A 12,217-nucleotide genomic window follows, 5' to 3' on the forward strand; every position below is an offset into this window, starting at 1 on the left:
TCTCACAAACACAGCAAGCAAGCACATTTGGTTTCAAGAAAGTTGGGCTATTTATTTATCTATTTTCTATTCTATTCTATTCTATTCTATTCTATTCTATTCTATTCTATTCTATTCTATTCTATTCTCTCTCTTTCTCTCCCCGTATATATCTCAGCTAACTCATTCTGTTCATTGTGTGTCTTCAGTCTGCCCTGTGCATCTGAGGGAAAAGTAAAAGATGGAGAAATTGTGCTTGGAAGATGAATGGGCAAAGAGACAAGAGAATGGGGATGAGGATGGTGAGAAGAAAGGGGGTGGGAATAAGAAACTGTTTATTTACTTTCCCTCATACATATTATCAGTGCTTTTTAAAAGAAAAATGGTACTGGTACTCACCATGAAGTTGCTACAGTAAGTACCACACTTGAAGGGGGGATGAGTTTCAGGACTGCATGCCCTTGAGTACCCCCAGAAAAAGCACTGTGTATTATCAACAGTACTGTAGATGCAATTTGTCTTCCAGCTGGATCAGTGAAGTGTTTGCATTTGTCTCTTCATTGCATCACTTCCATTCTTCATTTGAATCAAGACTCTGTGTCTTTCAGTGTAGCTTTTCAGTTTTTCAGTTGTGGAAAGGAATTTATATGTCTGTCTTTGGTTTCTTGGAGACGTGTTCCCAGGAGCTCAGTGCAGCTAATCAGAAAAGTTTGTTGATATTTCTTCTTTTGTCTTTATTATTATTTCCCTTACCCTAGCCTAGATAATTGGCACTGATAAGCTAATGGGACTGTTCAATTCATGGGAGCTAGACCTATGTCAGTAATTCATTCTCATAGCTTCAGGTCCAGGTTCAGACTCAAGAGTACAGGGATTCTATGCTGCAAGAAGCTGCTCCATATTACGAAAGGCCTTTGAGACAGTAGCTATCTCCTCAAGAGAAAATAGATGATGACACTGAGGCCCACTGACACATGCTTGCAAAGCACTTTGCAGACAGCATTGCTGAGATCCATTTTGATTGTATTCTAGTTTTTCAGTAGCTATTCTGGAGGAGGCTATTTTTTTGGGGGGGGGGTTGTTACATATAGCTATACCACCTTTCTGCTGAGGCCAAGACCATTTACAATTTTAAAATGATAAAATGATATAAAATATAAAGGTGAATTGGGGTAGTGGTAGAGGACAGTTCAACTGGAGGAGGACCTGAAATTGCTTGCCTGCATATATCACTCTGTTCTCATTTCTCACAGGGCAGATGGTGTCCTTTAGCATTAAGAGGGGGTCATTCTGATAGAAAGAGGCCCTGATGTTATCTTACCCTGCCCCCTCACTCTCTACTTGAATACCTTCTACTCTTCTTTGTTGACCTTGAAATGTGGACAGGCTCTTGGGAGAAGTGTAGCTAATTGCTTGTATTCTCATCCTGGTCATTGAAATCAGGATGTTTAGACTTCTACACTTGGGCTAGCAAAGTTATAAACACTTATCTCAGGGGAAGTACTAAATGAGGTGATAATATGGCCTCTTTTGAAAACAAAAACATAATCGGACTCCTCCAATTTGGAGAACTGTCATTTTGTGTCCAGCACACCCTTTTTGTACAAGTTGTGTGAACAAGTGGTTTGTTTGTTTGTTTGTTTGCTTGTTTGTCCTTTCCATTCTGGCTTCTGACCAGTATTCAGCATGGAAACTGCTTTGGGCCAGGAGCTGGAAGTGGAAATGTTGCCCCATTGGTTTTCCTGTATTGTCAACCATGGATCCTCCTGAGGGAATGGGAGTTGGGGGGGGTACTTCATTGACATGGCTCCCATCATTTCTGACAGATAGGATTCAGAAGTACATGGAGGTAAGTAAATGGTGGTCAAAGGTTCTACCCCTCCTTTCTTTCAAAGTCCCACCCGAGCAGCAATTTAACCTGCAAATTAGCTGTCAAATTGTTATCAGCTTTTGTCAACATCAGGCCAGCTGGGGTGCCTTTTACTTAACCCAATTATCCAAAATAGAAGGAGATCCACAGTGAACTAGGTAATTGATCAAGGCTTTCTTCAAAATGGAGTCACGGCATAACACAGCACCCTGCCCCTCCATTCTTGGTGAAGTCTTCCAACTCTGACAGCAACTGAAGTGGGCAGCAAAAGGTATCTGTGGGTTCAAGGCACCCACCTACCCACCCCCAAATTCATGGGGGGAATTAAGGGGAAAGCCAGCCCCTGCTATCTCCCATTATGTCCAATTTTAGCCCCAAATCTTCGGAGGCTGGGGGGTGCAATTATTCAGGTTCATGGCCAGAAACAGCAGCCTGTTTTTAATTCTCTTTATTGCTTATGTTCTTATTGTGAAATTACGTTGAGATATTTTATGGAAAGTGATTCATAAATGTAATTAAATAAGTGAACAAATACATATGAACACATATGGTGTTTCTGAATGTCAATAGAAAATGTAAACCAACCTTGTTTACAAATAAACAAGCTGTTTCAGTGGTGCTGAAACAATAGGGTGAGAGATTAGCTTTTCTGGGGAAAGTTTTTAAACCAAGAAGTGCGACAAGCATGGAATCTTCCTTACACCAAACACCACATAACTGGTGTCTGATGGAAGAGGACTTCATGTGAAGACATGTGTAATAGGAAGTGGTATTTCAGATAGTTAGATCCAGGCACACAGGGTATTGGGGGCAGGGTGGCTTCAGCTCCCCCAATATTTTCCAGCAGTGGGCAGTGCACCACAATATTGGGGGGGCTGCCACCAACCTCTGCTGCCACCACCGCACACCTTCCATGCACCCCAGCCTCCGCTCAGCAGCCTGGGAGCCCAGGAGCCGGGTGGCAGCTGGGACATACAAACACGAAGATCACCCTCCGTGCATCCTGCCACCACCCGGGGCATGCTGGATGGAGTCACGTGACATATCACGTGGCCTCACGCCCTCAATGGGGAGCAAGTTGGCGCCCCAGTCAGATTCCTAGCTCTTTTGGGCCTTATTGGTAAGAATTGTAGGGATTTAAATCCCAGTACTTCTGCCCTGAAACAAAAATGACTCTTTCTTTCTTTCTAGATTATGAAATAATTATAAGTCCATAGCTTTTTTAAAAACTAACAAATCCAGCATTCCTACTACAGAACATAAACCATTAAGAAGATATCTACTTGCTGTAAATGGACCAGAATATTTCTACTCCATGTCAATTTTGCATATACACAATCATTTATTCATCATACCACTCACTTTTAATTTCTTTCTTTCTTTTACTAAAACCCAATTAAAATTGTATGTTCATTCACCTGAGGTATGAATTTTGCCCCTAAAATATGCATTTTGTTGGTTTAAATTGTCTCTCACCCTATTCTTAATGCACCTTTTCATTAAAACAAACATATTCTTGCACATTTATTTGACCTGCCACTGCATTGCAAAAATTGGAGAAATGCACAATCTCACTGAGAGTCATGTTCCAATTGATTAGAAAGTCAGGGACTGATAAAGTATGGGGGGTGATGTTAAAATGATAACCAAAATAATTTATTCTCCCTCCTTAATGCCCATATCAAAATACACTAGATTACAAAATGATTTTCATTTGATGCTTGGAACATAGTTTCCATCCAAAATGTTTTGACAGTGCAGATCTGATCTCTTGGTTTCTCATGCTATAAATCACGGGATTCATCATGGGTGGCAACATAGAATATAGCACAGAAATCATCATGACCAGATCTTTGGGGGCATTTTGAGTTGGGCACAAATAGCCAAGGGTGCCAGTGCAGATAAATAAGGAGACAACAATGAGGTGGGGCAAGCAGGTAGATAAGGCTTTCTTCTTCCCTTGAACTGAGGGGATTCTTAGTACGTTGGTGAAAATCTGAACATAAGAAAAGATTATGAAGATAAAGCAACCTAAAGCTTCACATGCTGCAAATACATTGATCCCAACTTCTGTCATATAATTGTCATTACAGGAGAGCTTCAGCAATTGTGGAATTTCACAAAAAAACTGGTTGAGAACATTGGAGCAGAAAGTGATGGAAAATGTTCCCCCAGTGTGTAACATAGCATTGAAAAGGCCAGTCATCCATGCACTAGCTGCCATTTGGATGCAAGCTCTCATGTTCATCACTGTCTCATATCGTAGTGGATTGCAGATGGCGACATATCGATCATAAGCCATGACTGTGAGGAGAACCAGGTCAGTCACTGCAAAGAAGATGAGGAAAAAGACTTGGGAAACACATTCTGGATATGAAATCAACCTGGTGTTCATGAGGGAGTTGCTCATGGCTTTGGGGACATTGATAGAGATGTTGCCAATGTCTGCGATGGATAAATTCATCAAGAAAAAGTACATTGGCGTGTGAAGTTGACGGTTGAGGGTTATGAGTATGATTATGAGTAGATTTCCCATGACAGTAGCCAAATAAATCAGAAGAAATATCACAAAGTGTAAAATTTGCAGCTCCCGAATATCAGAGAATCCCAGAAGAAGAAAATTGGTCTCATTTGACATCATCTACTCTAGGGGAAGAAGGAGAAAAAGAACTGATATAATTTGGAGGGCATGAGCCTGAACATAAGAAATCTTCTGCATAAGACCAAAGACTTACGTAATCTGGCCTCTGTTGCCCATACTGACCAACAAGATGACTCAGGAATATCACTGAGCCTAAGACATGAAGTAAAAAGAGGAACGTAACACTGTACCAAAAAATGTTTTAAAGCATATATCTGAATGTAACCCTGAACTGGGAATATGGGAACTGTTCCATAAACATTTCAGTAGTTTCATCTCTCCTTCAAATTCATCACCTGTTTTGACTGAAAGAGCTAGATTTCATGCCCCAAGAATAAAGATACAAGACAGTTAATGTAAATAAAATATAAACAGAACTAAGAACTTTAAGTTTATGTCTGATTTGAAATATTCTTAATTAGAAGCACAGATTGTCTAGTTCAATTACCATTTTTGTGAAGGAAATTTGGAGCTAGTGTATCTCCAATGGATGGCTTTTCAATCTTTGCTGGAAGATTTCTTAGCCTCCATATATTTAGTCCCTGCATGTAGATAAGCAATCTCCACTTTTCTCTCAAATAACACTTTAACTTAAACTGCACGTACATCTTAAAAAGTCAATTCATGGAGTAGAGAAGGAAAATGAAAGGAAAAAGAGGGAAAATATAATATGTTCACAACAAAAATGTCATTCAGAGGAGTTTTTTATTGAGATGGTGAGGGGAAAAGGTAGATTATTACCTTGCTGTTGATTATTTCTTCTGAATTATTGTGGTGATCACCCATCATGTTATGCGTTTCTGTATTAATCTATGAACATATCACTAGGACATTCAGATTCTAAATGGAGAGTAAAGTGTTTTCTTCCACTGATTCTGGTATTTAAGGCTGCTAAAGAGGTGTATATGTGCATGTGACATGAAGGTTTATTTTGGTATTCCCCCCCCCCCTTTCTCTTTTGGGTCCAAGGATTTGTGAAACTTGTTACCTGGGGACTACAGCAGCTGCATGAAGAAACTCAGCTGGGAAATTATCTTTCATTTATTGTGACCACAAAGGATACAAGACACAGAAGGTTGGGTGAACTGGAAAACATTTACTTATTTAAATATTTAAACCCAAAACCTATATGCATAGGGAAAACAACCTTAAAGATTTATTTTATATTTTCATGTAAACCGCTTAGAGTTTTCTTACTCTCAAGTGGTATATAAATTTGGTGTAGTGCAGTGGTTAGTGCAGTGTTGGACTAAGATCTGGAAGACCAGGGTTCAAATCGCCACTCAGCCAAGAAGCTCACCTTGGGTGACCTTCGGCTGCTTACAAGCTTTCAGCCTAACTGCTGTGACAATAACAAAGAGAGGAGGATAGGAAGAAAGGACAGGTGGAATAAGAAAGAAAGAAAGAAAGAAAGAAAGAAAGAAAGAAAGAAAGAAAGAAAGTTCGGACAAATTACACACATTCTATACAAGGCCATATTCAAACTAGATAACATCATCATCTTCACTAAAGCATTCCCACTCTCCATCTTTAACAGAAGGAAAGGAATCTTCTAGGATGTGGCTGCTGTAACATACATATTCAGCCAGGATGGGAAACTCTCCTTTCTGACTAATTATGGGAGTTGGACTCCAGCAACATATGGAAGACCACAGATTCCCAATTCCTACCATACCCATCTATCTATCTATCTATCTATGAATGACTGTTTTCTTCAGAACCTTTTGTAAAATGCCAGTTTAGTCCCATTTACACATTAAATTGATAAACTTAATAACTGAGCCACATTGCATGTATTAACTGGTATCATTATTAAACCAATTAAATACAAGTATTGTGTTCAGTTATTTAATTTATCATTTTAACATTTAAATGTGTATAAATTGGCATTTTACAAAAGGTTCTGAAGAAAACTATGTGAATTTAATGAACATGCATATTATCTATTATGCAATAAGCTGCCTCAGAGAAATCAATGAGGGGGGAAACATAAAGTAAGGAATTCCTAAAAAATAAAAGCATCAAGACCACCATTCTCAGGCACTTGGTAGCCAGCCTTGGCAGCTCCCTGTGCTTCAGTTCATGAATATGGGTGACCAGAGAGACTGCAGAGTGCAGAACAAATATGTAATGGCTAGAATAACACACCTTCCGTCTTTTACCACCTTGCAACAGTAAGGAAAGCTCAACCCTCCAACCTCTGAAATTGTAGAGAAATTCTTTAAAAAAATCCCAACTGCCCTCCAAATGACAGAAACAAGATCCTCTTTTGTGGAAGGAGAAAAGCTTTTGAGAAGTAGAGATCAGTGAGAATCGCTCAGCCGGTAGAGCTTGAGACTCTTAATCTCAGGGTCATGAGTTGTACAAAATATTCCTTCATTGCAGAAAGTTGGACTAGATGGCCTTTGCGGTCCCTTCCAAGTCTGCAATTCTATGATTTTGTGATTCAGCAAACACTATCTTAAGCTAGGTTTCAAAACAAGGGAATGCTACATAGCCTTACTTGAAAGTCTACCATCAAAATCTATAAGGTGTCCTTCAGGGAAAATGTATTTTGACTGTGAACTATAGCATTCATTCTCTTTCAGGAATCTACTATATGGAGCAAATTCTCACCACTCTATGCCCCACCCCATCCCATTGTTGTTGTTTTTCCTGGTGTCACCATTGGTCATATTTCTTTTACTTTGGAGAATGGGAGGGTGATTCTCATATTTTTTGGGAAGTTACAGCAGACTCTTATTCATGACTGCTGAGAAGTAAGCCCAGTGATTTTTATGGGACTTACTTCCATGTAAGTACTATAGGATTGCACCAGACCAAATCACAATCTGAAAGTGTAAGTCTGTGTAATGGGACATTGGATTTTTTAATAAAGCATTTGAATCTAAGCTTTATTTTCCTTTTCTCTGCAGAAAAACTGTGAAATAGACACCTCAGTAAGATTTTGACAAATTTTTTTTCTGACTGGGATGGCAGGAATAATGAAACACAAATAATGAATCATTAGCATCTACAAACTGTTTTAATTAGTCTCTGAGGGAAATAAGGAGAACACACAACACACATTCTAGACAATTCATTTAATGTGAGACTTAGAAGATTTTCAGGGTCAATGCTAGGTGAGCATGATTTATTAAAGTTCTCATCTGCTGAGGATTCAAATTCTGAATTAACTATTGCAACTATTTTTAAATGGTTCACTTATTTTATTTCTCTGAAGAGAAATCAGAGAAATAAGAAGGGAAATAGGTGAACATTATTGAGATAATGCTTTCCAATCAAGTGTAATTAACAAGGCAGTTTTTCAGGTGTTTGTGGTCTTGATGGAAGAATTTAGCTTAACTGTTTCTCAAGGGACAGTCTTATGCCTTTGAACTAATTTAGCTGAGCACAATGGACTGTAAAATAATGAGGGGAAATGTACTTTTCTTTTAGAAGTGATGTAATGCTTACAACAAACAGCTATTGCAATATTTGAAGTGTCAATTCCAACCAAATTATTTTATTCAAACCCTTCTTAATTTCAGCCATAGATTAATCTCTTCACAAACTTTTCCAGCTTCTGCCTTCAACTGATATACATCAGTTGCAATACATCTGCAATAAATCTAAATGTATCATGAGTGAAATTTCAGAATGATATAATCCTGAAGGGAGGGGGGTCTAGACATGGATAACAGATGGCAAACATAAATATAAGAAAGTGAGAAAAAATGTTGGATAGATACCACAAAACAGGTATCATTGAATAAGCCCTTTGGATTCGTCACTATGCCACACACAGGAAGCTGAGTCAACCAGAAACAAAGAGTTGAGTTGGGCATCAAAGGCAAGGACAACACAGAAACATGCCAGAAGCAGGAAGATCTTATTGTTTGAGGAAAGCTCCAGCCCAAACAGGAAATTGTCCAATGCTCCTCCAGCCCAGAAAGACAGCTTCACTTTAAATTATTTGTGGGTGGATTATAGAGGAGGAAATGGTTTTTCATTACATCAGAGTATGCACTGTTAATATTCAGCAGTATTAGTAATGGTATAATAATAATTATTATTAATAATAATTTATATGCCACCTATCTGACTGTGTTTCCCCAGCCACTCTTGGTGGCTTCCAGCAAATTAAAACACAGTAAGACACCAAACATAATAACTTCACTATACAGGGCTGCCTTCAGATGTCTTCTAAAAGTCAGATAGATGTTCATTTCCTTGACATCTCACAGGAAGGTGTTCCACAGGGCAGGTGCTACTACTGAGAAGGCCCTCTGCCTGGTTCCCTGTAACTTCACTATTCACAGTGAGGGAACCTCCAGAAGGCCCTCAGAGGTGGACCTCAGTGTCCGGGCTGAACGATGGGGGTAGAGACGCTCCTTCAGATATGCAGGGACAAAGCCATTTAGGGCTTTAAAGGTCAGCACCAACACGTTGAATTGTAATCAGAAATGTACTGGGAGCCAATGTAGATCCTTTAGGACTGGTGTTATATGATCCTGGCAGCTGCTCCCAGTCATCCGTCTATTCCAACACTGGACTCCTGGTATTGATTTGTAATATTATTATATTATATTATATTATATTATATTGTATTATATTATATTATTATAATATTGCACAAGGCAGGAGTAGCCAACATGGTGCCCTCCAGTGAACAAGTAGTCTTAAACCTTTTTAGTCTCAGGACCCACTTTTAACCCAAACATGCATCAGAGGACCCATTTTTAAAATGTTCAGAATTTGTGTTTAAAACCAAGATGTGTGCCTTACTTATTACAGTTATTAAACTATCCAGTGTTAAACCCTCATAGAGTGTAATAAAAAAAAAAACCCAGTTTTGTTCCATATACCTTACTTATTACAGTGCCTTACTTATTACAGTTATTAAACTATCCAGTGTTAAACCCTCATAGAGTATAATAAAAAAAAACCCAGTTTTGTTCCCTGAACAATAATACCTTGCTGCTGTGAAATCTCAATTGCTCCCACAGTCAGTTAATTGTAGACATCTTCACAATGGTGAATTTTATTTATTAATGCACCCCAAATACAAGTCATGTTCCCCAGCACCCATCTTCAGTGAGGATGTCTGTCAGGGGTTCAGGAGCAGAGGCACAAGAAAGGGAGGAAATAGAGAGCGAGGGGGAGGAGTCCGAAGGAAATGTTAGCGATGACAGCGGTCCGAGGTCTCTGAGTCTTTCCAGCGAATTGGAAGATTCGCAGAAAGGGGCTCCCATGGTCAGAGCAAGGGGGGTGCCTAGGGGGGCACCCCAGGAAGAAGGGGCCAGAGGGGACTCAGAGAGCAGCAGTCGGAAATCAGGACAAGCGTCCACACCAGAGTGCAGTAGGGGGGAGGAGTCCCAGGCATCGGGATCAGGCGGCGCACTGCCAGCAGGAGGACATGAGTCAGGATTGGCCACGCCTCCATCGGGGAGCGAGGAAACGGTCGAGAGGAAGGTTGAAGGCTGGGCGCGCGCGCCAAGTTCAAATGTACAGGAGGGCGGCGCAGTTGGCAGCCCGGATAGGGAGCCAGGTCCCAAAGCCCGCCGAAAAGAGCGGGAGGAGTCAGGGGGGTCAACGTCAGCGTCAGAAGAATCCAGGAAGGAAGGGACCCCGGGGGGTAGCAGAACCCAGAGGAGAAAGGAGAGACGGAAGAGGTGGAGTAAGGCTAGAATCTTAAACTGGTGTACAGGGGGCGGAGATTCAGATGGAGCTTCGCCGATCTAAACCCTAGACGTAGAGCTGGGGCGCTGCGGCTTGAAAATGGAAACTGTACTTCAATAAAGACTTTTGTACATTACTACCGGCTAGCGTTGGTCCTTTGTGAGCTGGGACCTGGAGCCAGCTCTGACAATGTCTCTCTCAGTCTCCTTCAGGTTTTTTTATTATTTTATTTTATTAAAAAGACAAATATAGGAAAAGTTTAACCAGCACTTATTTTCCATCAGCTACATTATTAACAAATAATTACAATTTGAGAATTTTCATGAAGCAGCAAATGCTGAAGTGAGCAGTGACAATTGGACAATTGTCTTCCCAGGAGATTTCCAGGCAATCAGTTTCCAGAGTCCTCCTTTGATATCCTTGTTTCGCATGCTATATATTATTGGATTCATCAATGGTGGCACAACACAATAGGCTACAGCAGCAATCAGATCCATCGGCGTTGGAATCCTATTGACTGGCCGCATGTAGGCAAAGACACCAAAGAAGTAGAACATGGATAGTACAATTATATGGGGCAGGCAGGTAGAGAAGGCCTTCTGCCTTCCTTGTACAGAGGGGATTCTCATCACTGCTTTAAATATCTGCACATAAGATGCAAGGATGAAAAGGAAGCATCCAAAATATAAACAGCCAGTCAGACCAATAGCTCCAACTTCAAGAATATACAAGTCAGAGCAGGATAGTCTGAGCATCTGTGGTATTTCACAGAAGAACTGGTTGATGATGATGGAGCAGAAGGGACTTGCAAATGTGGCCCCAGTGTGCAATGTTGCTGTTAGAAGGCCAAATGTCCATGCAAAGCATGCCAGTTGAATGCATCTGCCTCTGCTCATTACGGTTTCATAATGCAGTGGATGACAAATGGCAACATAGCGGTCATAGGCCATGACTGTCAAGAGGAAAAATTCACATGCACCACAGAGAACAAATGAAAATAGCTGGACAACACAATGAGCATATAGGATCACTCTAGTCTTCATTAAGGAATTCATCATGGCTTTGGGGATAGTGGCTGAAATGTATCCAAGGTCAACAATGGATAGATTTAGGACAAAGAAATACATTGGGGTATGGAGGTGGACATTGAGAACTACCGTGGTTATTATGAGAATATTTCCCATTAAGGCAACAAAATATATTATGAGAAACATTATGAAGTTTAGTTTGGGCAGTTCTTCAATCTCAGAGAAACCTACAAGTAGAAAGTATGTTATTGTGCTTGTGTTGGACATTTTCTCCTCAGGAAACTCAGCTGCTTCTGGAAAGGAAGATAGCCATGAAGTAATGCAGAAAGTGTTAGACTATTTGGACAGGGCTCCGTGAAGGATTTTTCCTGTCTTTAATTTTTTAGTATAAATAACTCACAATTATTCATCAGTTTTTTTTTTTTTTTATGAGGAAAGTGAGGGAATTTGAAGAGATGTGAATTAAAGATGGGTACTTTTGTTAATATGTTAACTGAAACATTGAAAAAATCATGTGATGAATTTAAAAAGACTAGCAGACTAGGGGGCAATCCTGTGGCAAGATCTAGGGGGATGAGCAGTTTAGGATGCTGCAGAGCTCCAATACAGCTCCAGGTCAGCTGGCTGATTCCTTGCTCCTAACTTGGCTCAGTCAAATATAGGCTGGTGTAAGTCTTAAGAATTGGGTATTCTTCCAAAGGGCAAAATCCTATGGCTTGATCCTCCAGGATGCATGGAGTTTGGATCCAGCATATGTCCAGCTGAGCTGGTAGGTTCCTGGCTCAGTCAGACTAGCAATTTCTGTAAAATGAAAGGGATTTGTGAGAAATTCTACATCCATGAAAAAAAGGAACACTACTCAGTTGATTTACACTTAAAGTCGTTATGCATTTTACAAATTCTATGTGAATTATCACAAGCTAATGTCTTGCTTCCCCTTCATGGATCACTGCCTTGCCGTGGCGAAGGGGCTTGAAGAACTCAGAGAAGCTATGAACTATGCCGAGCAGGGCACCCAAGATGAACAGGTCATAGTGG

At 40.2% G+C, this 12,217-nt stretch overlaps 2 protein-coding genes across 2 annotated transcripts; both read right to left on the reverse strand.

The window, feature by feature from the left end:
- Positions 1-3,545: 3,545 nt before the first annotated feature.
- Positions 3,546-4,487, reverse strand: LOC310662162 (olfactory receptor 14A16-like; the record flags this gene model as incomplete). The annotated part of the gene is made up of 1 exon (XM_083408932.1): positions 3,546-4,487. The coding sequence occupies one exon, from the start codon at positions 4,485-4,487 to the stop codon at positions 3,546-3,548; it is 942 nt and encodes a 313-aa protein (XP_083265058.1).
- A 5,984-nt stretch (positions 4,488-10,471) lies between these two features.
- LOC310662163 (olfactory receptor 14A16-like) lies at positions 10,472-11,446 on the reverse strand (the record flags this gene model as incomplete). The annotated part of the gene is made up of 1 exon (XM_083408933.1): positions 10,472-11,446. The coding sequence occupies one exon, from the start codon at positions 11,444-11,446 to the stop codon at positions 10,472-10,474; it is 975 nt and encodes a 324-aa protein (XP_083265059.1).
- Positions 11,447-12,217: the final 771 nt, after the last annotated feature.

Source organism: Podarcis tiliguerta (assembly GCF_965153285.1).
Source record: "Podarcis tiliguerta genome assembly, chromosome: 13".
NCBI classification, from domain to species: Eukaryota; Metazoa; Chordata; class Lepidosauria; order Squamata; family Lacertidae; genus Podarcis; species Podarcis tiliguerta.